General features: G+C 47.0%; 1 protein-coding gene across 2 annotated transcripts in view; it reads right to left on the bottom strand.

The window, feature by feature from the left end:
• Positions 1-26,600, bottom strand: part of slco2b1 (solute carrier organic anion transporter family, member 2B1) — a 95,655-nt gene that overhangs the window by 39,076 nt on the left and 29,979 nt on the right. Inside the window, exons 2-6 of one of the 2 annotated variants that reach the window (XM_078222656.1) lie at positions 8,555-8,667; positions 7,493-7,630; positions 4,488-4,650; positions 1,738-1,959; positions 808-906 (exon numbers count right to left, since the gene is read on the bottom strand). In XM_078222656.1, the coding sequence (XP_078078782.1) occupies positions 808-906; positions 1,738-1,959; positions 4,488-4,650; positions 7,493-7,630; positions 8,555-8,644 (712 nt within the window). In that variant the 5' untranslated portion in view covers positions 8,645-8,667. The remainder of the gene's footprint in view (positions 1-807; positions 907-1,737; positions 1,960-4,487; positions 4,651-7,492; positions 7,631-8,554; positions 8,668-26,600) is intronic. The other variant, XM_078222655.1, reaches the window with a different exon arrangement.

Here is a 26,600-nt window from a genome sequence, read left to right as displayed (position 1 = left end):
AGCATACGTTATTAGGATATTTCTTTTTGGCCAAATCAAATAAACTAAATTAAACAAACTCAAGGACAAAGCAAGAAGGGCAGCCCCCAAAAAGGAAGGAGTCGATAATATACCGCAGCCCCTGTGGTACCCAACGTGTATGGCAGGCCACGACGGTACCCTCGGACACCGCCTGCTCCAGGGCTGGAGTATCGCTGCGGTAATATTATTCAGACAGTTTGCATGGATTCAGCTTGTATTCCATTGAATACAGAAGATGAAGTGGTGACATAGTTGTGGTCATTCAGATGATTGGAGGAGTTGGCAGGACAGATGGAGAGAAATTATTTCCTCTGGTGGGGGAGTTCAAACCAAAGTGACACTGAATTAAAATGAGAGCCAGGCCATTCAGAGGTGACATCAGGAAACACTTCTTCGCACAAAGGGGAGAGGAAATCTGGAACTCGCTCCCATGAGGGAGTTGCTAAAGCTGGGAGTCAACTGAAAATTTCACAATTGAGATTGATAGACTTTGGTTCGGCAGGATTATTAAATGCTGGGGAACCAAGGAAGGCAGATGGAGTCACAATGCAGATCAGCCATGAACCAGTTGGTTCAATCTTGAGGGGCTGAATGGCCTTCTCCTGTTCTTATAATTGCTGAATCCCTCACAATACACAGTGGTAGCCATACTGAATCAATCACTTGTTAAGGCACTGGGCCCCAATATTGCATCCCAGATCTAAGTGGTGACCGAACTATCCATTTTACACAGCTGAACACATCCTGACCGTGTAGGGAGCATGGGCTTCCCACAGTAACACTCACCTGCTGAGAGTTTATCAACATCAACATAGAGTCGGAGAACAGCAAAGCCCAAAACGAAGCCAAAAGCTGGGCCCAGAACACTGACCGCAAATAGAATCCCTGGAGGGAAAAGCACAACAAATTAGGGAGTGAATTTTCAACATAAGAATCAGAGTAATGGTTACAACACAGAAAGAGGCTATTCAGCCTCCCAGCGGAAAGGTTTCTCTGATCTGCTCTGTCCAGAACCTTCTGGATTTTGAATACCTCCATCAAATCTCCTCTTAGCCTTTTCTTTTCTCAGGAAAACAGTCCCAACTTAGAATCGGGGCGGCACAGTGGTACAGTGGTTAGCACTGCCGCCTCACAGCGTCAGGGACTTGGGTTTGATTCCCGGCTTGGGTCACTGTCTGTGTGGAGTTTGCACATTCTTCGCATTACTCTTGGAGGGCAGTTGAGAGTCAACCACATTGCTGTGGCTCTGGAGTCACATGGAGGCCAGACCAGGTAAGGACAACAGATTTCCTTCCCTGAAGGACATTAGTGAACCAGATGGGTTTTTCTGACAATCGGCTATGGGCCATCAGTTGATTCTTAATTCTAGATTTTTTTCTATTGAATTCAAATTCCACCATCTGTGGTGGGATTTGAACCCGGGTCCCCAGAACATGAGCTGAGTTTCTGGATTAATAGTCAAGCGATAATACCACTAGGCCATCACCTCCCCATAACTATCAGCGATTGTGATTAAAAAATGTGTCTGGTTAACTTTAGGGAAGGAAATCTGCCATCCTTACCTGATCTGGCCCACATTCGAATTTGGGTATTTAAGGAAGGGAAACGCATCCCATCAAAAATAATTTTAAGGCTATTTTCTTTCAGGAGAGGGTTTTATTGAAGCGTCTTTTACACAGTGAACACATATTCGGAGTGAAAGCTTTATGAACATACCAAGATACAAAGGTGAGTTCCTATTGCTGGCAAAGTCATCAACATATGATATCCCGAAGGGCTGAATGGGAACACCACCGATTCCCAACAATAACTGTCCAACTATCAGCAACGAAAGCATCTGGTAATCATTGTTGACTCTGTCTATGCTGCAACTCCCACTGTCTAGGCTCTGGCCCTCGTGCATCATGTGGCAGATATCAGAGACATTGCCCACACTGTCTGTAAGAAGAAAAATAGTTTTATTGAATTGAAAGACAGCAAATTGCAATAATAAAGTTCATGTCAGGCAGTAAAATCTCCCAGAGGGCTTCACGGAAATGTCATGGAGTCATACAGGTTTACAGCATGGCAAAAGGCCCTTCGGCCCAACTTGTCCATGCTGTCCAGTTTTTTATCACTAAGCTAATCCCAACTGCCCGCGTTTGGCCCATATCCCTCTATACCCATCTTACCCATGTAACTGTCTAAATGTTTTTTTTAAAAGACAAAATTGTACCCGCCTCTACTACTACCTCTGGCAGCTTGTTCCAGACACTCACCACCCTCTGGACACTTTTGTATCTCTCTCCTCTCACCTTAAACCTATGCCCTCTAGTTTTAGACTCCCCTACCTTTGGGAAAATATATTGACTATCTAGCTGAACTATGCCCATTGTTATTTTATAGACCTCAATAAGATCACCCCTCACCTCCTAAGCTCCAGGGAAAACAATCCCAGTCTATCCAGCCTCTCCTTATAACTCAATCCATCAAGTCCCAGTAGCATCCTAGTAAATCTTTTCTGCACTCTTTCTAGTTTAATAATATCCTTTCTACAATAGGGTGACCAGAGCTGTACGCAGTATTCCAAGTGTGGCCTTACTAATGTCTTGTCTAATGTGGCATGATAAAAGTGGGCAACATGTCACCAAGGGAGACATCTTGACAGATGACCAAAGTTTGAATCAAAGGGGTGTCTGAAAACAGGAGAGAGAGTGAGGAGAGGGAGGTGGAGAGGTTTAGAGACAGGATGGCAGAGCTTAGCACTGTGACAGCTGAAGGCACCACCACCAATGGTGCAGTGATTCAATTCCAAGGTGGACAAGAGGAACATCGACATCAGAAAGTTCTAAGATTGGAGGAGGTTACAGAGATAGGGAGGAGGCGGGGCCATGGAGGGATTTGAGAATAAGAATGAGTATGTTAAAAACAAGCTTAAGAAATGGTATGATTTTGAATTTACAATAGCAGTAACAGCTCACAATCAAAGAGCACAGAAGAAGGCCAATTCAGCCCATTGAACCTGTGCTTGCTCTTTGAAGGGGCATTAATTAATTAATTCCCTGCTCTTTCCCTATAACTTTGTAAATTGTCCTCTTCAAGTACATGCCTTTTTCATTCTTCCCCTCTCACCAGCCTTGCAGATGGTGCATTCCAGATCACAACAACTCACTGCGTCAGCTGCACTCTGATTGTTTTGCCAGTGACTTTAAATCTGCCCTCTGGTTCCTGACCTCCTGGGAGTCAAAACAGTTTTCAACACTCAATCAAATCTCCCCTCGGTCTTCTCTACTATAAGGAAAACAGTGCCAGCTTCTCCAGTTTCCCCACATTAACTGAACTCCCGCTGCCTGGGACTAATCTTGTAAATCTCCTCCACTGCCTTCTTGAACCACTGCAGTCCACGTGGTGTAGGTGCACCCACAGTGCTGTTAGAGAGGGAGTTCCAGGATTTTGACCCAGCGACAGTGATGGGTCAGTGATGTATTTCCAAGGTGATGAACTTGGAGGGGAACTTCCCATGGGTGGGATATTCCGGCCATGCTCACCCCAAAGCTGGAAAATCTTGCCGAAGCTAAATGGACCGTTGCATGGTCCACCCACCACCCCCTGCCTTCCCCCTCCACCAACCCTCCCCCCTCCCCACCCCCACCCCCGCGCACTACCTGGCGAGTGGGACAGGAAAATTTCCCTCCATGTGTCCGTTCCTCTTGTCCTTCTAGGTGATAGAGGTTAGGAGTTTGGAAGGTGCTGTTGAAGGACCCTTGGTGAGTTCCTGCAGTGCATCTTGTAGATAGTACACACGGCTGCCACTGTGTGTCGGTGGAGGAAGGGGTGGATCTATAAATCCGCATTTCAAAACTCCACCCTTCCACCTGATTTCCTGGTCCTATCTATTTCTGTCCAGCAGTCCTTTAGTTAGAACATTATCTGGAAGATTCACCAGGTTGATTCCGGAGTTGAGAGGGTTGGCTTATGAGGAGAGACTGAGTAGACTGGGGCTATACTCATTGGAATTCAGAAGAATGAGGGGAGATCTTATAAAAACATATATGATTACGAAGGGAATAGATAAGATAGATGTTGTTACCACTGGCGGGTGAAACTAGAACGAGGGGGTATGGCTTCAAAATAAGGGGGAACAGATTTAGGACTGAGTTGAGGAGGAATTTCTTGACCAAAGGGTTGTGAATCTGTGGAATTCCCTGCCCAGTGAAGCAGTTGAGGCTACCTCACTGAATGTTTTTAAGGCAAGGATAGATAAATGTTTGAACAGTAAAGGAATTAAGGGTTATGGTGAGCGGGCAGGTAAGTGGAGCTGAGTCCACGAAAAGATCAGCCATGATCTTATTGAATGGCGGAGCAGGCTCGAGGGGCCAGGTGGCCAACTCCTGCTCCTAGTTCTTATGCTCTTATGTTCTGCCCATTAACCTTTAAGCCATTAGAATCCCCTCCTTAAAAACTGTGTAAAGAAAGGAAATACTCACTTGTAGTGGTCTTATCGAACTGGTACGGTCCCATGATGAAGTGGGGAATTGCCATTGTGAACGCAGCCACACTGACGAGAATACCCCCACAACCAATTAGACGAGGGCGGTGAACCCGACTGCCAAAGTAACTGACAAAGACTATGAACACCGTGCTTCCAATCTGAAATGACAGGATTAGATTGAAAGATGAGGAGCCACGAGTTAAAATCCTGGCACCGGTAGCCGGAGGATCCAATCCATCACAAACAGTCCACGGTAGATGGTGGAATTTGAATTCAATAATAAACAAATATATCTGAAATTAAGAATCTACTGATGACCATGAAACCACGTCGATTGTCGCAAAAACCCATCTGGTTCAATAATGTCCTTTAGGAAAGGAAATATACCGTCCTTACCCGGTCTGGCCTACATGTGACTCCAGAGCCACAGCAAAGTGGTTGACTCTCAGCTACGCTTCTGGGGGCATTAGCTATGAGGAGAAGTTGGAGAAACTTGGTTTATTCTCACTAGAACGACGGAGGTTGAGGGTCGACCTGATAGAAGTCTACAAGATTATGAGGGGCATGGACAGAGTGGATAATCAGAAGCTTTTCCCCAGGGTGGAAGAGTTAATTACTAGGGGGCACAGGTTTAAGGTGAGAGGGGCAAGGTTTAAAGGAGATGTACGAGGCAGGTTTTTTACAAAGAGAGTAGTGGGTGCGTGGAACTCGGTAGTGGAAGCGGATACGGTAGTGACTTTTAAGGGGCGTCTTGACAAGTACATGAATAGGATGGGAATAGAGGGATATGCTCCCCGGAAGGGTAGGGGGTTTTAGTTCAGTCGGGCAGCACGGTCGGTGCAGGCTTGGAGGGCCAAAGGGCCTATTCCTGTGCTGTCATTTTCTTTGTTCTTTGTTCTTTGTACGCTCTGAACAAAGGCAACTAGGGATGGGCAATAAACTCTGGCCAGCCAGCGATGCCCATGTCCCACAAATGAATAAAAAAAACAACCAATTTAAAATTATCATCAGTAGAGTTCGTAATGTGGCCCATCTACACTTGCTGGAGGCAACATACATTCAGACACAGGGACCTGTGGCAATGCTTTGACCAATCAGAGTCAACTTGCCAACCAATCAGCACCCTTTGCTCCTGCAGTATAGATTGTTGTGATTGTTTGAAATTTGTCCTGGAGGGTACCAGGTGAAAAGCTTCGACAATATGTCCCTCTTTTCAGCAATATTCAATTAATTCAATCCACAGATCTCTAAAGGTTGCCACTCAAGTGGATAGAGCTGTGAAGAAGGCCTATAGTGTGTTAGCTTTTATTAACAGGGGGTTGGCGTTTAAGAGCCGTGGGGTTATGCTGCAACTGTACAGGACCTTGGTGAGACCACATTTGGAATATTGTGTGCAGTTCTGGTCACCTCACTATAAGAAGGATGTGGAAGCGCTGGAAAGAGTGCAAAGGAGATTTACCAGGATGCTGCCTGGTTTGGAGGGTAGATCTTATGAGGAAAGGTTGAGGGAGCTAGGGCTGTTCCCTCTGGAGCAGAGGAGGCTGAGGGGAGACTTAATAGAGGTTTATAAAATGATGAAGGGGATAGATAGAGTGAACGTTCAAAGACTATTTCCTCGGGTGGATGGAGCTATTACAAGGGGGCATAACTATAGGGTTCATGGTGGGAGATATAGGAAGGATATCAGAGGTAGGTTCTTTACGCAGAGTGGTTGGGGTGTGGAATGGACTGCCTGCAGTGATAGTGGAGTCAGACACTTTAGGAACATTTAAGCGGTTATTGGATAGGCACATGGAGCACACCAGGATGATAGGGAGTGGGATAGCTTGATCTTGGTTTCAGATAAAGCTCGGCACAACATCGTGGGCCGAAGGGCCTGTTCTGTGCTGTACTGTTCTATGTTCTAATTAATGGTCTGGAATTAAAATGCTGAACTCATTAATACTGATCTGTAAACTATTCAATTGTTATAAAAACCCACCTGGTTCACTAATGTCCCTTTAAGGAAGGAAATCTGCCACTCTTACCCGGTCTGGCCTACATGTGACTCCAGATCCACAGCAATGTGGTTGACTCTCAACTGCCCACTGAAATGGCCGAGCGAGACACTCAGTTGTAAGTGGTTGTCCACCACTGATTCAAAGCAATTAGGGATGGGTAACACTTACCGGTAACATTCACATCTCGAGATAAAACACCCCAGCAAATTCAATGGCAATTTTCGAAAGGGAATTGGATAAATACTTGAAGGAGAAAGTAGAATTGTAAGTGGGAAAAGCAGGTGGAGTGGAACTAATTGGATGTCTCTTTCAAAGTGCTGGCATAGGCACGATGGGCTGAATGGCCTCTTCTGTGCTGTGAGATGCTATGATTCGAGGTGCTTGGGGAATCCTGACTGGACACCCTCTACCCCTTCCCAAAGCCATATAATTTCGCATAAGAGGTGACGAACTAGGAGACCAGAGGCTATTTAGGAGGAAGAGCCATCTAGATTCTTCGAGAGAATTATCAGAGAATCATAGAATCCCTACAGTGCAGAAGGAGGCCATTTGGCCCATCGAGTCTGCACCGACTCTCTGACAAGAGTACCTGACCCAGGCCTTCTCCCCCACCCTAACCCATAGCCCCACACATTTACCATGGCTAATCCCTCTAACCTACACATCTCTGGAGACAAAGAGACAATTAGCATTACATTAGCATTATAATTAGCATCACACCTCTTTTCAAACAGCCATCTCTTTAGTCTCTGTTCCCTCTCTTCCCCCAATTCCCTACCACAGCATTTGCAATTCTTTGGAATTCTCCCCCCCAATATATGTTCAGACATTGAGTTTTTTTTACAGGACTAACATTGACAGATTTTTGGGAATTAACAATGTGGGGATAGAGGGGGAGGGGGAGGATGAGTTAGAAGAGAAGGATCGAGGGGCTGAATGGCCTATCCAGCTCATATTTCTTATAATCTCTTGGTTTCGTCAGGCATCCTCCTGCACCTACCTCATTCAGAGAGGACAACATCCCTGAGGTCTGGCTGGAAAGACCAAATCGCTTCTCAATGGTGGAAATGATGCTTTTCATATACCCGGACACCATGAGTTGGGAGAGCTGTAACAGTCCGTGACAGAGCACAAAAAACTGAGGAAGGAAAGAACATAAAAGGTTTGGTGTGAGTTGGAACCAGTTTTCAAAGTGACTCTCTCCCTTAATCTTCCTAACCCCCACTGGAAACCTGAGCATCCGGTGGGAACCCACGCAGACACAGGGAGAACGAGCAGACTGCACACAGACAGTGACTCAAGCCGGGAATCGAACCCGAGTCCCTGGCGCTGTGAGGCAGCAGTGCTAACCACTGAGTGTTGGTCAATGGGCACAGGGGTGAATGAAAATCCCCAGACATTCTCTCTTCCACCTTCTTCCATTGAGAAAAAGATGCAAAAATCTGAAATCACATACCAACTGACTCAAGAACCACAAGAAACTACAAAGGGCTGTGAATTAAGCCCAGTCCATCACGCAAACCAGACTCCCATCCATTGACTCCGTCTACACTTTCCACTGCCTCGGCAAAGCAGCCAGCATAATTAAGGACCCCACGTACCCCGGAGATTCTCTTTTCCACCTTCTTCCGTCGGGAAAAAGATACAAAAGTCTGAGGTCACGTACCAACCAACTCAAGAACAGCTTCTTCTCTGCTGCCATCAGACTTTTGAATGGACCTACCTCATATTAAGTTGATCTTTCTCTACACCCTAGATATGACTGTAACACTACATTCTGCCCTCTCTGCTTTCCTTCTCCACAATGTACTCTATAAATGGTAAGCTTTGACTGCATAGCGTGCAAGAAACAATACTTTTCACTGTATCCCAATACATGTGACAATAATAAATCAAATCAAATCAAATCAAATCAAATAAAGTGTGACAATAACAAATCAAACTTAAAAATCGGTGAGATTTCAGATACAGGCAGCAGAGTCTTGAATAAATGAATGTTGGCAGAAGCTATTACTGTGTTAAGGATTGGAAGGCAATGATAGCCTTTGACTCCTGCACTCACCTTTATGCTATGGAATGGGTTGATCTTACACCATCTGCGTTTTTCTTCACCATGGCTGTGCTTTGTTGTTGGAGACCCAGTCACCCCCATCTTGACAGTTGTGTAGATCTGTTCTGAGAGAAAGCCACACACACATGCAACGTGGGTTAACATGTTTGAGCTTGCAGTATTTGCTTGCAATCACAATGGTGCATTGCCCATCTCAGAGGATGTTTTATTAACAGAAATGATCTCTTTTAATTTCTTCCCTCCCTATCCAGACTGATATAGAATCATACTGAATCCCTACAGTGCAGAAGGAGGCCATTCGGCCCATTGAGTCTGCACCGACCACAATCCCACCCAGGCCCTATCCCCATAACCCCATTCGCTTTCCCCAGCTAGTTCCCCTGACACTAAGGAGCAATTTAGCATGGCCAATCCACTTAACCCCTACATCTTTGGACTGTGGGAGGAAACCAGAGCACTCGGAGGAAACCCACGCAGACACGGGGAGAACATGTAGACTCCACACAGACAATGACCCAAGCCAGGAATCGAACCCAGGACTCTGGCGTTGTGAGGCAAAAGTTTATTTATTAGTCACAAGTAGGCTTACATTAACATTGCAATGAAGTTTTTTTTAAATTCAATTCATGGGACATGAGCATCGCTGGCTGGTCAGCATTTATTGCCCATCCCCAGTTGCCCTTGAGAAGGTGGTGGTGAGCTGACTTCTTGAATCGCTGCAGTCCATGTTCTGTGGGTTGACCCACAATGCCGCTAGGGAGGGAATTCCAGGATTTTGACCCAGCGACTGCGAAGGAACAGCAATATATTTCCAAGTCAGGATTGTGAGTGGTTTGGAGGGGAACTTGCAGGTGGTGGTGTTCCCATTTATCTGCTGCTCTTGTCCTTCTAGATGGAAGTGGTCGTGAGTTTGGAAGGTGCTGCCTAAGGATCTTTGGTGAATTGCTGCAGTGCATCTTGTAGATAGTACACACTGCTGCCACTGTGCATCAGTGGTGGAGGGATTGAATGTTTGTAGATGTGGTGCCAATCAAGCGAGCTGCTTTGTCCTGGATGGTGTCAAGCTTCTTGAGTGTTGCTGGAGCTGCACCCATCCAGGCAAGTGGGGAGTATTCCATCACACTCCTGACTTGTGCCTTGTAGATGGTGGATAGGGTCTGGGGAGTCAGGAGGTGAGTTACTTGCCGCAGTATTCCTAGCCTCTGACCTGCTCTTGTAGCCACTGTGTTTATGTGGTGAGCATGATGTGGAGATGCCAGCTTTGGACTGGGGTAAACACAGCAAGACGTCTCACAACACCAGGTTAAAGTCCCACAGGTTTATTTGGTAGCAAAAGCCACTAGCTTTCGGAGCGCTGCCCCTTCGTCAGGTAAGTGGGAGTTCTGTTCACAAACAGGGCATATAAAGACACAACTCAATTTACAAAATAATGGTTGGAATGCAAGTCTTTACAGGTAATCAAGTCTCAAAGGTACAGACAATGTGAGTGGAGAGAGCATTAAGCACAGGTTAAAGAGATGTGTATTGTCTCCAGACAGGACAGTTAGTGAGATTTTGCAAGCCCAGGCAAGTCATGGGGGTTACTGACGAAGGAGCAGCGCTCTGAAAGCTAGTGGATTTTGCGACCAAATAAAACTTTGGACTTTAACCTGGTGTTGTGAGACTTCTTACTTTATGTGGTGAGTCCAATTGAGTTTCTGGTCAATGATAACCCCAGTGATGGTTATACCATTGAATGTTAAGGGGCAGTGGTTGGAGTGTCTCTTCTTGGTGATGGTCATTGCTTGGCATTTGTGTGGCGCCAATGTTACTTGCCCCTTGTCAACCCAAGCCTGGATATTGTCCAGATCTTGTTGCATTTGAACATGAACTGCTTCAGTATCTGAGGAGTCATTAATGGTGCTGAACCTTGTGCCTGTTTGGGTACACTGAGGGAGAACTTAGCATCTTAGAATCTTAGAATCCCTACAGCACAGAAAGAGGCCATTCGGCCCATCGAGTCTGCACCGACCACAATCCCACCCAGGCCCTACCCCCATATCCTTAGATATTTTACCCACTAATCCCTCTAAGCTACGCATCTCAGGACACTAAGGGCAATTTTAGCTCGGCCAATCAACCTAACCCGCACATCTTTGGACTGTGGGAGGAAACCGGACCACCCGGAGGAAACCCACGCAGACACGAGGAGAATGTGCAAACTCCACACAGACAGTGACCCAAGCCAGGAATCGAACCCAGGTCCCTGGAGCTGTGAAGCAGCAGTGCTAACCACTGTGCTACCGTGCCGCCCTGACCAATGCACCCAACCAGCACGTCTTTCAGACTGTGGGAGGAAATGGGAGCACCCGGAGGAAACCCACGCAGACACAGAGAGAACGTGCAAACTCCACACAGACAGTGACCCAAGCCGGGAATCGAACCCAGGTCCCTGGCGCTGTGAGGCAGCAGTGCCAGGTTTCTGCTGGGTGCTCCGGTTTCCTCCCACAGTCTGAAAGACGTGCTGGTTAGGGTGCATTGGCCGTGCTAAATTCTCCCTCAGTGTACCCAAACAGGCGCCGGAGTGTGGCGACTAGGGGATTTTCACAGTAACTTCATTGCAGTGTTAATGTAAACCTACTTGTGACACTAATAAATAACACAGGAATGAGATAGAGAATCTGGTGAACTGGTGCGGCAACAATAATCTCTCCCTCAATGTCAACAAAACAAAGGAGATTGTCATCGACTTCAGGAAGCGTAGTGGAGAACATGCCCCTGTCTACATCAACGGGGACGAAGTAGAAAGGGTCAAGAGCTTCAAGTTTTTAGGTGTCCAGATCACCAACAACCTGTCCTGGTCCCCCCATGCTGACACTATAGTTAAGAAAGCCCACCAACGCCTCTACTTTCTCAGAAGACTAAGGAAATTTGGCATGTCAGCTACGACTCTCACCAACCTTTACAGATGCACCATAGAAAGCATTCTTTCTGGTTGTATCACAGCTTGGTATGGTTCCTGCTTTGCCCAAGACCGCAAGGAACTACAAAAGGTTGTGAATGTAGCCCAATCCATCACGCAAACCAGCCTCCCATCCATTGACTCTGTCTACACTTCCCACAGCCTTGGCAAAGCAGCCAGCATAATTAATGACCCCGCGCACCCCGGACATTCTCTCTTCCACCTTCTTCCATCGGGAAACAGATACAAATGTCTGAGGTCACGTACCAATCGACTCAAGAACAGCTTCTTCCCTGCTGCTGTCAGACTTTTGAATGGACCTACCTCGTATTAAGTTGATCTTTGACTGCACCCTAGCTATGACTGTGACACTACATTCTGCACTCTCTCGTTTCCTTCTCTATGAATGGTATGCTTTGTCTGTATAACATGCAAGAAACAATCCTTTTCACTGTATGTTAATATATGTGACAATAATAAATCAAATCAAATCAAATTAATCTTTGAAATATTTCAGTGTCATGGGTGGCCCTCTGTTTAGCTTCATTGGGGGGGTGGGAGGGGAGTTCCCTTATGTGTGCTGGTTCGGGAGGGGGGCTTCCCCCAGTTTTACAGTGGTGGGGGAGGGTTGCTCCTCCAAGTGCGAGAGCACAAGTGTTGTGTTATGATTGACAGTTACTATTGCCTTAAAGGCACATGCCAGCATATCACAGCAGTGATGTCTGGTTTGAATTGTTAGAGGTCTCAAAACATCAGGTTAAAGTCCAACAGGTTTATTTGGTAGCAAAAGCCACTAGCTTTTGGAGCGCTTGCTGCTCCTTCGTCAGCTGAGTTAACCTGATGTTGTGAGACTTGTGTTTTCCCCAGTCCAACGCCGGCATCTCCAGATCTTGAATTGTTACTCAAGTTAACATCTTCTGCCATTTGTGGTAGATACTTCAGCCACCCTTTGTGTGAAGAAATGTTTCCTGGCTTCTCTCCTGAACAGGCTGACTCTGATTTTAAGCTTATGTCACCTTATCCAAGACTCCCCCTGACCACCACAACAAGTTTCTCTCTGTCTGCCATAACAATTCCTTTCACAGTCTGAACAACCTCAATCAAATCAGCTTCAATCTGCATTCAGGCTTTGTTTAAAAGTAGGCCCGGTGAAGGGTCACCTGATCCTGTTCATTAACAGGCACTTGGAGCCTCAGTTTTCCAATTGTTGATCTGAGTGTTGGACTTTCACTTTGTTAATCAATGAAGTAAAACTCGTCTCTGAAATAACTCACAAATGTTCAATTAAAGTTACCAGAATCATAGAATCCCTACAGTGCAGAGGGAGGCCATTTGGCCCATCAAGTCTGCATCGACCACAATCCCATCCAGGCCCTATCCCCATAACCCCATGCATTTACCCTAGCGAGTCCCCCTGACACTAAGGAGCAATTTAGCACGGCCAATCCACCAAACCCGCACATCTTTGGACTGTGGGAGGAAACCGGAGCACCCAGAGGAAACCCACGCAGACACGGGGAGAACGTGCAGACTCCACACAGACAGTGACCCAAGCCAGGAATTGAACCCAGGTCCCTGGTGCTGTGAGGCAGCAGTGCTAACCCACTGTGCCTCCGTGCCACCCTGGCAGTCTGTCAGTGCCATTTCAGTAAAAGTAAAAGTAAAGTTTATTTATTAGTTCACAAGTAAGGCTCACATTAACAGTGCAATGAAGTTACTGTGAAATTCCCCCAGTCGCCACACTCCGGCGCCTGTTCGGGTCAATGCATCTAACCAGCACGTCTTTCAGACTGTTTACTCAAAGCCCATTCATTTAAATTGTATTGGAAAAGTGTGGAGCCATTAGGTTGATTTTTAACAACTTCCTCATTTAATAAAAAAAAAATCACAGAATTGTTACAGCACAGAAGGAGGCCATTCGGCCCATTGTGTCTGCAGCGGCTCTCCGAGTGAACCATTCCCCCCCCGCCTTCTCCCCGTCACCCTGCACATTCTCCCTTTCCAGGTAACAGTCTAATCCTCTTCTGAATGCCTCGATTGAACCTGCCTCCACCTCACTCTCTTTCCAGACCCACACCAGTCACTGCGTTGGAAAGATTGATCTCATATCACTTTTACTTCTTTTGCCAATTGCGTTGAATGTGTGCCCTTAACTCTAAGCTGAGCTGAGATTGCATTATCAGGAGAATAATGAGCCCTTTGTATGAATGAATAAATTAGGTACTAATTAACTTGTAGATATGTTGGGGTTTTCCTTGTAACTCATGCTGCTCCATTCTGGACACCGTACCACGGGAAGGATATCGTGGCCTTGGAGAGGGGGCAGTTTGGGTTCATCTGAACGACCACTTGGGTCGTAAATCCCGAGGATAGCTTGCATCAACTGGACAAGGTTAAGGGATGATCTAATCGAGCCATTTAAGAGAATCAAATGGTCTGAGAGAGAACGGATTGAGAGAAATTCCTTCCTCGGGGCAGTGCCAGAGTCTGAAACAAGGGACACAGAATCTTTAGAATTAGAGGCAGGTCACTCAGGGGTGACATAAAGAAGATCTTCCTCACTTTAACAGCAACCTGAGACACTTTCCCCAAAATAAATGTTGAAGCTCTGACCCGATTGGAAATACAGTAAGAAGTTTAACAACACCAGGTTAAAGTCCAACAGGTTTATTTGGTAGCAAAAGCCACACAAGCTTTCGAGGCTCTGAGCCCCTTCTTCAGGTGAGTGGGAATTCCGGCATCTCCACATCATGACTACCGATTGGAAATATCAAAGCCCTCCTTGATTTTTAGCCGATGTGTGACCTATCTCCATATACCTCCCTTTCCCCCCCATCCCTTAAAACTGCTAGCAAACAAAAAATTATCAATCGCAGATTAAAATTAACAACTGATCGAGCATTAATTGCCATTTGGGCAATCATAGAATCCTTACAGTGCGGAAAAAGGCCATTCGGCCCATCAAGCCTGCACTGACAGCACTTCCACCCCATCACCCTATGTATTTGCCCTGATAATCCCCCTGACACTAAGGGATAGTTTAGCATGGCCAATCAACCTAACCTTCTTTGTGTGGCGACGCATTTCCTAATTTCACTCCTGGAAGCTCTGGCTCTAATTTTTAGGCTGTATCTCCTAGCCTGGAACTCCGCGATTATTGGAGACAGTTTCTGCCTGTCTCCCCTATCCGTTCCATTTTATATAGACTCTGTAGACTGCCTGATATTCAAATAGATACAGTTTGCTGACTAAATAAGTTTTACTGTAAAATGCAATGTATAATACACGTTTCCGTGTAAGTCCCACCCCTTGCTCCAATTCATTGGCTGATACATTGCTTTCAAAACAAACCGAGAGAAAAAAATGGCAGCCTTATTTCCTGTTCCATATCACCATCTAGTGACAGATGTTGGACATTGAACAGCAATGGCTCCATCAAACACTCCACAGCACGGGGGTAGATACAGAGTAAAGCGCCTTCTACACTGTCCCCATCAAACACTCCCAGGACAGGTACAGCACGGGGTTAGATACAGAGTAAAGCTCCTTCTACACTGTCCCCATCAAATACTCCCAGGACAGGTACAGCACGGGGTTAGATACAGAGTAAAGCTCCTTCTACACTGTCCCCATCAAACACTCCCAGGACAGGTACAGCATGGGGTTAGATACAGAGTAAAGCTCCCTCTACACTGTCCCCATCAAACACTCCGAGGACAGGTACAACACAGGGTTAGAACAGAGTAAAGCTCCCTCTGCACTGTCCCCACCAAACACTGATGTGGAGATGCCGGCGTTGGACTGGGGTAAGCACAGTAAGAAGTCTCACAACAACAGGTTTATTTGGCAGCACGAGCTTTCGGAGTGTCACTCCTTCTTCAGGTGAGTGAGGAGTTGTGTTCACAAACAGGTCATATACAGTCACAAACTCAATTTACACGATAATGGTTGGAATGCGAGTCTTTACAGGTAATCAAGTCTTCAAGGTACAGACAAGGTACAGGGCGGCACGGTGGCACAGTGGTTAGCACTGCTGCTTCACAGCTCCAGGGACCTGAGTTCGATTCCCGGCTTGGGTCACTGGCTGTGTGGAGTTTGCACATTCTCCCCGTGTCTGCGTGGGCTTCCTCCGGGTGCTCCGGTTTCCTCCCATAGTCCAAAGATGTGCGGGTTAGGTTGATTGGCCATGCTAAAAATTGCCCTTAGTGTCCTGAGATGTGTAGGTTAGGGGAATTAGTGGGAAATATGTAGGGATATGGGGGTAGGGCCTGGGTGGGATTGTGGTCGGTGCAGACTCGATAGGCCGAATGGCCTCTTTCTGTACTGTAGGTTTCTATGATGATTTCTATGAGACAATGTGAGTGGAGAGAGTGTCAAGCACAGATTAAAGAGGTGTGTATTGTTTCCAGCCAGAACAGTTAGTGAGATTTTGCAAGCCCAGGCAAGTCGTGGGAGTTACAGGTAGTGTGACATGAACCCAAGATCCCGGTTGAGGCCGTCCTCATGTGTGTGGAACTTGGCTATCAGTTTCTGCTCAGCGATTCTACGTTGTCGTGTGTCGTGAAGGCTGCCTTGGAGAACGCCTACCCGAAGATCAGAGGCCGAATGCCGTGACTGCTGAAGTGTTCCCCAACAGGAAGAGAACCCTCCTGCCTGGTGATTGTCGAGCAGTGTTCATTCATCCATTGTTGTAGCGTCTGCGTGGTCTCCCCAATATACCATGCCTCGGGACATTCTTTCCTGCAGTGTATCAGGTAACAATGTTGTTGCAAGAGTATGTACCGTGTACCTGGTAGATGGTGTTCTCACGTGAGATAATGGCATCCATGTCGATGACCCGGCACGTCTAGCAGAGGTTGCTGTGGCAGGGTTGTGTGGTGTCGTGGTCACTGTTCTCCTGAAGGCTGGGTAGTTTGCTGCGGCCAATGGTCTGTTTGAGGTTGTGCGGTTGTTTGAAGGTAAGAAGTGGGAGTGTGGGGATGGCCTTGGCGAGATGTTCGTCTTCATTGATGACACGTTGAAGGCTCTGGAGAAGATGTCGTAGCTTCTCCGCTCCAGGAAGTACTGGACGATGATGGGTACTCTGTCCGCCATGTCCCCATAATCCCATCAAACACTCCCAGCTCAGGTGCAACACAGGGTTAGATACAGAGTAAAGCTCTCTCTACACTGTCCCCCATCAAACATTCCCAGGACTGGTACAACATGGGTTAGATACAGAGTAAAGCTCCCTCGACGCTGTCACCCATCAAACACTCCCAGGACAGGCACAGCACAGGGTTAGATACAGAGTAAAGCTCCCTCGACGCTGTCACCCATCAAACACTCCCAGGACAGGTGCAGCATGGGGTTAGATACAGAGTAAAGCTCCCTCTACACTGTCCCCATCAAACACTCCCAGGACAGGCACAGCACAGGGTTAGATACAGAGTAAAGCTCCGTATACACTGTCCCCATCAAACACTCCCAGGACAGGCACAGCACGGGGTTGGATACAGAGTAAAGCTCCCTCTACACTGTCCCCCATCAAACACTTCCAGGACAGGCACAGCACAGGGTTAGATACAGAGTAAAGCTCCGTATACACTGTCCCCATCAAACACTCCCAGGACAGGCACAGCACGGGGTTGGATACAGAGTAAAGCTCCCTCTACACTGTCCCCAACAAACACTTCCAGGACAGGCACAGCACGGGGTTGGATACAGAGTAAATCTCTCATCACATTAAGTGTTCTGAGCACAGGTTAGTTGTATTGTAAAGTTTCGTTAACTCCACCCTGTCTCAGAGATTAGAATTGCTTTAGCAACAGCAAAAAAATAGGAAATCAGGTCTCTTTGCAGGAACCGCTAATAAATCCCACGTCTTTGGTGAAAATGTGGATACTTGCTACAACACAGAGTGGCTGAGGCAAATAACAAATGTATTGGAGTGGAGTCTGGATAAACACAGGAAGGAGAAAGGACTTGGAGGATATATTGCTGGTGTTGAACGAAGAGAGACTGGGAGGGGCTTGCGTGGAGCAGAAACAACGAAATGGGCTGTCGTCGCTGTAAATTCTGTCTAATATTCCAATGATGTGTCACAATCCGATAATAAAAAAGCAGCAGTGTCCTTTTCCCTACAGCAGCCATTTCTCTGACCGCTTTGCTTGTCAGGGGTATATGTTTAATCTCATGTTTTTAGACTTGCACTCAGCAGGAACTGAGGCCAGAACTGTCAAGAATGCAGAAGTGAGATTAACAATCGGGTTGAGTGCCACAGACTGTAAATATTTTTTTATCGTTAGACAAACAATGTATTCAATTAAATGGCAACTTTGAACCCAAATGAAAGCTTATCACTCACTCTTGGCAAGTTTGCAGGAAAACATTTCTTTCCAATCGAGGCCCTCCAGCTGGTGTGGGAGGGAATATCCCTCTTAGGAACAGGAGGGGTTTTTTAAAGTTTATTTATTAGTGTCACAAGTAAGGCTTACATTAACAAAGTAACTTCATTAACAAAGTAACTTCATTAACAATGAAGTTACAATTGTTAACTTCATTAACAATGAAGTTACTGTGAAAATCCCCTAGTCGCTACATTCTGGCCCCTGTTCGGGTACATAGATCATAGAATCCCTACAGTGCAGAAGGAGGCCATTCAGCCCATTGAGTCTGCACCGACCACAATCCCAACCAGTCCCTTTCCCCATAATCCCATGCATTTACCCTAGCTAGTCCCCCTGACACTGAGGGAGAATTTAGCATAGCCAACCCACCTAACCCACACATCTTTCGGACTGGGGGAGGAAACCGGTGCATCCGGTGGAAACCCACGCAGACACGGGGAGAACGTGCAGACTCCACACAGACAGTGGCCCAAGCCGGGAATCGAACCCGGGTCCCTGGCGCTGTGAGGCAGCAGTGCTAACCACTGTGCCACCGTGCCGCCTTCTGCCGCCTGTCCCTCCCAACCCCTACTCCAACTCCACTCTTTGCCAATAGTATTTAGCCAATGATGAGGAGGCCATTCAGCCTCTCCAACTGATTCGGCCCGTCAGTTCAAAGAACAAAGGCCAAAGAAAATTAAAGGATAGGAACAGGCCCTTTGGCCCTCCAAGCCTGCACCGACCATGCTGCCCGACTGAATTCAGATATGGTCTGCCTTGTAACTCCACTTACCTGCCCTTGCTCCATATCCCTCACTGTAACAACTTCTACCATCCTCAAAGCTTCAAAACTTCAACTGGCCCTCCCCAACATTCACATCCTTTTTGGGAGGGGTTGCGGGTCGGGGAGCGAGGGGGCAGTGGGAGGGAGGAGGCAGGGGAGTGAGAATTCCAGATCGAAATTGGATAAATACCTGAAGGGCTGTTGGCAAAGAATGGTGTTGGAGCGGGGTTTGGGCGGGGCATCGGCAGAGGCAGTGGGATTAATTAAATAACTCTAATGAAGAGCTGGCACGAGAACAATGGGTAGAATGGCCTACTTCTATCATCTGCATGAAACAGAGCTCCCTAATTTCACTCATTTCTGAGATTATGTCCTGTTCTACACTCTCCCACCAGTGGGAATAATTTATCTGCAGTGTTGCTAGTCAATTTTTAATCAGTAAGGGAATTGAGGGCTATGAGGGTAAAGCAGGAATGTGGAGATGAGGATTATATCAGATCGGTCATGATCTCATTGAATGGCGGAGCAGATTCGATGGGCCAAATGGCCTACATCTGTTCCTATACCTTATGGTCCAACTCCTTTATCATCTCAAGTGTCTCATTTAAGATCTCACGTCAACATTCAAAACTCATGGAAATTAAGAGTCAAGTTTATAATTTAACCCTTTAAACCCTGGTTTAATTCTTTCAAAATTTGCCTGTGCTGTGGTCTCCTCCCACAGTCCAAAGGTGTGCGGGTTAGATGGATTGGCCATGGTAAATGCACAGGGTTACGGGGATTGGGTGGGGGAGTGGGCCTGGGTAAGATGCTCTTTCGGAGAGTGGGCGCAGACCCGATGGACCGAATGGCCTCCTACTGCACTTTCAAGATTCTATGGCTCTACGAACGCAACGCACCATTTGGGATCTACAGAATCAATTCTCCCTTTTTGTATGCCAACCCTCTTGAGATAAAGACTAACTCCATTCCTCATATCACCTTGGAAAATATACCACCGTTCCATCACTGTCACTGAATACTTCCTCTCTAACAGCACTGTGGGTATACCTGCACCTCATGGACTGCAGCAGTTCAAGAAGGCCACCTTCTTCACCACCACCTTCTTAAGGGGCAATTAACAATGGGCAATAAATGCTGGACCAGCCAGTAAGACCCACATCCCATGAATGAATAAATTAAGATAAAATGGCCATTAGTCTTTTGATTACTTTTTTTAACCTGTCCAATAGCTTTGAGTAGTTTACAAATCTGGACATTCAGTTCCCCAGTAAGAAAACTGTAGTTTGGAATGAATTGTCATTGAGATGAATCACATTGCAATAAGTGAAGGGTAGCACGGTGGCACAGTGGTTAGCACTGCTGCCTCATAGCGCCAGGGACCCGGGTTCGATTCCCGGCTTGGGTCACTGCCTGTGTGGAGTTCTCCCCGTGTCGATGTGGGTTTCCTCCGGATGCTCTGGTTTCCTCCCACAGTCCAAAGATGTGTGGGTTAGGTTGATTGGCCATGCTAAATTGCCCCTTAGTGTCGGGGGGACTAGCTAGGATAAATGCATGGGGTTATGGGGATAGGGCCTGGGTGGGATTGTGGTCGGTGAAGACTCAATGGGCCGAATGGCCTCCTTCTGCACAGCAGGGTTCTATGATTGTGGAATAAATCAGCTCTTAAAAAATGTGTAAATATATAGTTTAGCATTCCACTGATTCAGACCTCTGGTAAATATGTTCTCATTTGTTTATGGGGTGTGGGCGTCACTGGCTGGGCCAGCATTTATTGCCCAGGCCTAATTGCTCTTAAGAGGATGGTGGTGAGCTGCCTCCTTGAACCGCTGCAGTCCGTGTGGTTTAGTTACACCCACAGTGCTGATAGGGAGAGAGCATTCGGCAATAATAACGGAATACTGATATAAAACAATGAGTCACTGGCAGGAGTACTTGGGTGGTCTTCTCATGCATCTGCTGCCCTTATCTTTCTAGGTGGTGGAGGTCATGGGTTTGGGGGGTGCTATTGAATAAGATTTGGTAAGTTGCTGCAGTGCATCTTGTAGAGGCTGCACTTGCTACCACTGAGCGCTGGTAGCGGGGGGAGAGTGAATATTAAAGTGGGGTGCCAATCAAGCAGGCTGTTTAGTCCTGGATGGTGTCGAGCTTCCTGAGTGTTGTTGCAGCTGTCCAGGCAAGTGAGGAGTATTCCATTATTCAATGAGAAATGATTTAAGTTCTCACATTTCCCCAGTTAGTTGCCTCTGCTCTGTAAAAGTGTTGCCAGTGTCAACTTTCACAGGTGTTAACAACCCCTGTGATATCATAGACTATCGGGGAATCACAGAATATTACACAAGTGGGGGGCCACTCGGCCCATCGGGCCTCTGCAGCTCTGCTACAGAGTTATAGGGGAGGCGATGGTCTAATGGTATTATTGCGAGACAATTAATCCAGAAATTCACCTAATATTCTGGGGACCCGGGTTCGAATCCCGCCACGGCAGATGGTGGAATTTGAATTCAATAAAAGAACTATCTGGACTTAAGAATCTACTGATGACCATGAAACCATTGTCGATTGTCAGAAAAACCCATCTGGTTCACTAATGTCCTTTAGGGAAGGAAATCTGCCGTCCTTACCTGGTCTGGCCTACATGTGACTCCAGAGCCACAGCAATGTGGTTGCCTCTTAATTGCCTTCCAAGGGCAACTAGGAATGGGCAATAAATGTTGGCCCAGCCAATGACGCCCATGTCCCGCGAATGAATTTTTTAAAAATTCATTTCGTCCCACTCCTGTTTCAGTTGTGTCAGTGTCACAGATTCATATCCGTGTTCCACCAACATTTACCAGGGTAGCGTTAGCTAAATCAGGCACCTCCTGCGAAATGGTAGACCTGATAATGATAATAAAATGGAAATAAACTAAAGGTGGGTCTTGGAGATTTACAATGATGGCACTGGTTTCCTTTGGTAGCCTGTTCCACTGTGGGATTTTCCTTGGGAAGATAGATCATTGATGCATTGGCTGGGTTCTCCGACCTCGCCCGTGGCTTGGATTCTCCAGGCCCGCTGCAGCGAACAGGGATTTGGCTGAGCGCCAAATTCTCCGTTCTCGCTGGCAGTATGCGAGGCTGGAGAATTCCGGCTACTGTCTTGGAAAGAGATGGAATTTGTAATTTCTGTGGACAGTCACTTCATGCTTTGTTAATTCTGTGGGGAACCAGCTACTTGTTTGGGTCAATTCCCAGTAGTCCATTCCATATTTTATAGATCACACTCAGTCCGTTTCCCCCTCTCCTTTCCTGTAGCCATTCCCATTCCAAATCTTTCATCAGGGATGAAACACTGATCTATTTCCCATGTTGGATTATGCAGAATCTTGTCTTTAGAGCACTTCAATCTTACTTACTTGCACACAAAAACAGAAAATGCTGGAAAGTCTCAGCAGGACTGGCAGCATCTGTGGGGAGAGAATGGAGCCAACGTTTCGAGACTGGATGACCCTTCATCACAGCTCTGTCAAAGGGTCATCTCAGACTCAAAACATTGGCTCCATTCTCAAACATGTTGGATCTCAAACAATGACGAGATAGAGTACAGGAATGAGAAAGAGAATCCGGTGAACTGGTGCGGCAACAATAATCTCTCCCTCAATGTCAACAAAACAAAGGAGATTGTCATCGACTTCAGGAAGCGTAGAGGAGAACATGCCCCTGTCTACATCGACGAGGGTGAAGTAGAAAGGGTCGAGAGCTTCAAGTTTTTAGGTAGTCCAGATCACCAACAACCTGTCCCGGTCCCCCCATGCCAACACTTTAGTTAAGAAAGCCCACCAACGCCTCTACTTTCTCAGAAGACTAAGGAAATTTGGCATGTTAGCTACGACTCTCACCAATTGTTACAGATGCACCATAGAAAGCATTCTTTCTGGTTGTATCACAGCTTGGTATGGGGCTCCTGCTCTGCCCAAGACCGCAAGGAGCTACAAAAGTTTGTGAATGTAGCCCAATCCATCACGCAAACCAGCCTCCCATCCATTGATTCTGTCCACATTTCCCACTGCCTCGGAAAAGCAACCAGCATAATTAAGGACCCCATACACCCCGGACATTCTCTCTTCCACTTTCGTCCGTGGGGGAAAAAGATACAAAAGTCTGAGGACACGTACCAATCGACTCGAGAACAGCTTCTTCCCTGCGGCCATCAGACTTTTGAATGGACCTACCTCGCGTCGAGTTGATCTTTCTCTACACCCTAGCTATGACTATAACACTGCATTCTGCACTCTCTCGTTTCCTTCTCTATGAATGGTATGCTTTGTCTGTATAGCGTGCAAGAAACAATACTTTTCACTGTATGCTAATGCATGTGACAATAATAAATCAAAACAAAAATCAAATCAGACAAACAAATATCTGGTAAGCTACAACTCTAATAGTTTTTTTGTTGCAACAGCAAAGGTTTCTTCTTAGAGATTGAGGAACCCTTTTTGGATACTATTTGCTGAATGTGAGCTCCCCGTTGAAGATTGTTTGTATATATTGCTGTGTATGCAGATGTAAAATGTTTATCTGCCTTCCAGTAACACATATTTTATCGTGTACTGACAAGAGTCCAGCCATCAGGCAACCAGCGATCGAAAACACCTCAAGAATGCGGGTGATTTTAATCAAGCTGAGGTCCTGCCTCCCCACCCCCCACCCCCCCCACCCCCCCACACCCCCACCCCCCTTCGACTGACTTCACAAACTTTCCTCCACCACCTTTGACAGGTATCCCAAAGCTTCCTGCATTTTCTGTTTGACTCAGAGATTTCTTCTAACCTCGTACCTACACCTTCTGTACTCACCACCTTCCCAGGAGCAATCAAGGATGGGCCACAGGTGTGGGCCTTGCCGGCGACACCCACATCCAACGAGCGAATAATGAAAAAAGATGGAGTAATTCAACTTTAAAAAAAAATTCATTCACGGGATATGGGTGTCGCTGGCTAGGGCAGCATTTATTGCCCATCCCTAATTACCTCTTGAGAAGGTGGTGGTGAGCCGCCTTCTTGAATCACTGCAGTCCGTGTGGTGTAGGTACACCCACAGTGCAGTTAGAGAGGGAGTGCCCGGATTTTGACCCAGTGACAGTGAAGGAACAGCCAATATATTTCCAATCCAGGATGGTGAGTGACTTGGAGGGGAACCTCCAGGTGGTGGTGCTCCCAGGTATCTGCTGCCCTTGTCCTTCTAGATTGTAGAGCTCGTGAGTTTGGAAGGTGCAGTCTAAGCCTTGGTGAGTTGCTGCAGTGCATCTTGTAGATGGTACACATTGCTGCTACTGAGCGTCAGTGGTGGAGGGAGTGAATGTTTGTGGATGGGGTGCCAATCAAGCGGGGCTGCTTTTTCCTGGATGGTGTTAAGTTTCTTGAGTGTTGTTGGAGCTGCACTCAACCAGGCAAGTGGAGAGTATTCCATCACACTCCTGACTTGTGCCGTGTAGATGGTGGACAGACTTTGGGAAGTCAATGGGTGGGATTTTCCGGTCTCATTCGCCCCAAGACCGGAAAATCCTGCCAGAGGTCAACGGATGTTTGCATGACCTGGTCCTGCCTGCTACGATTCCCGTGGTGGATAGGACAGGAAAGTTCCACCCAGGAGTTACTTACTGCAGGATTTCCAGCCTTTGACCTTCTCTGGTAGCCACAGTCTTTATATGGCTGGGTCCAGTTCAGTTTCTGGTCAATGGTAACTCCCAAGCTGCTGACAGTGGGGGATTCAGTGACGGTAATGCCATTGAATCTCAAGGGGTGATGGTTAGATTCTCTCTTGTTGGAGATAGTCTTTGCCTGGCACTTATGTGGCATGAATGTTATTTGCCACTTGTCAGCCCAACCCTGGATATTGTCCAGGTCTTGCTGCATTTGGATATGGATTGCTTCAGTATCTGAGGAGTTGAGGAGTCAAATGTGGCCTTGATGTCAAGGGCAGTCACTCCCACCTCATCTCTGGAGTTCAGCTCTTTTGTCCATGTTTGAACCAAGGCTGTAAAGAGATCAGGAGCTGAGTGACCCTGGCGAAACCCAAACTGGGCGTCACTGAACAGGCTCAGTGCTGTCGATGACTCCTTCCATCTCTTTACTGATGCTCGAGGGGAGACTGATTGGGCGGTAATTGGATAAAAGCAAATTACTGCGGATGCTGGAATCTGAAACCAAAAGAGAAAATGCTGGAAAATCTCAGCAGGTCTGGCAGCATCAGTAAGGAGAGAAAAGAGCTGACGTTTTGAGTCCAGATGACCCAGAGAGGCTTTGACAAAGGATCGTCTGGACTAGAAACATCAGCTCTTTTCTCTCCTTACAGATGCTGCCAGACCTGCTGAGATTTTCCAGCATTTCCCCTTTGGGCGGTAATTGGCCGGGTTGGATTTGTCCTGCTTTTTGTGTACAGGACACACCTGGGCAATTTCCCACATTGTCGGGTAGATGCCAGTGTTGTAGCTGTACTGGAAGAGCTTGGCTAGGGGAGCAGCAAGTTCTGGAGCACACGTTTTCAATGCTATTGCCGGAATGTTATCAGGGCCCATTGCCTTTGCAGTATCCAACGCCTCCAACCGTTTCTTGATACCGCGTGGAGTGAATCGAATTGGCTGGAGACTGGCATCTGAGATGCTGGGGACCACTGGAGGAGGCCGAGATGGATCATCCACTTAGCACTTCTGGCTGAAGATTGTTGCGAATGTTTCAGCCTTATCTGCTTGGACTGTCCCGTTGGTGGGACATGATGTACCCAGGGATGGTGATGGTAGTGTCTGGGACGTTACCTGTAAGGTATGATTCTGTGAGTGGGACTATGTCAGGCTGCTGCTTGACTAATTTGCGAGGCAACTCTCCAAATTTTGCCACAAGCCCCCAGATGCTGGAGGACTGTACAGTGTCGACAGGGCTGGATTTGCCATTGTCGTTTGCAGAGCCTGGGTCGATCCGTCCGGTTTCATTTCTTTTTTGTAGGTTTTGTCGCGGTTTTTGGCACACCTGAGTGGCTTGCTAGGCCACTTCAGAGTCATCACATTGCTGGTGGTCTGTAGGCACAGAATCACAGAATTCTACAGTGCAGAAGAGGCCCTTCAGCCCATCGAGTCTGCACCGATGCACGAAAGAGCCTGATCTGCCCACCTAATCCCACTTGCCAGCACTTGGCCTTGAATGTTATGATGTGCCAAGTACTCATCCAGGTACTTTTTAAAGGATGTGAGGCATCCCGCCTCCACCACCCTCCCACGCAGTGCATTCCAGACCCTCACCACTCTCTGGGTAAAAAAGTTTTTCCTCAAATCCCCCCTAAATCTCCCACCTCTCACTTTTAACTTGTGTCCCCCTCGTAACTGACCCTTCAACTAAGGGGAACAGCTGCTCCCTATCCACCCTGTCCATGCCCCTCATAATCTTGAACACCTCAATCAGGTCACCCCTCAGTCTTCTCTGCTCCACAGAAAACAACCCAAGCCTACCCAACCTCTCTATAAGTTAAATGTTCCATCCCAGGCAGCATCCTGGTGAATCTCCTCTGCACCCCCTCCAGTGCAATCACATCCTTCCTATAATGTGGCAACCAGAACTGCACTCAGTGCTCCAGCTGTGGCCTCACCAAAGTTCTATACAACTCCATCATGAACTCTCTGCTTTTGTAATCTATACCCCGATTGATAAAGGTGAGTGTGCCACATGCCTTTTTCACCACCCTATTAACCTGCCCTTCCACCTTCAGAGACCTATGGACAAACACGCCAAGGTCCCTTTGTTCTTTGGAACTTCCCAGTGTCAGACCTTTCACTGTATACTTCCTTGTCAAATTACTCCTTTCAAAGTGCATCACCTCACACTTTTCAGGGTTAATTTCCACCTGCCACTTATCCATCCATTTGACCATCTCTTTTATATCATCCTATAACCCAAGACACTCAACCTCACTGTT

The sequence above is a fragment of the Mustelus asterias genome, chromosome 10, assembly GCF_964213995.1.
Source record: "Mustelus asterias chromosome 10, sMusAst1.hap1.1, whole genome shotgun sequence".
Classification (NCBI taxonomy): Eukaryota; Metazoa; Chordata; class Chondrichthyes; order Carcharhiniformes; family Triakidae; genus Mustelus; species Mustelus asterias.
Note: the sequence above shows the minus strand (reverse complement) of the source record. Positions and strands in the feature narration are given on the sequence as shown.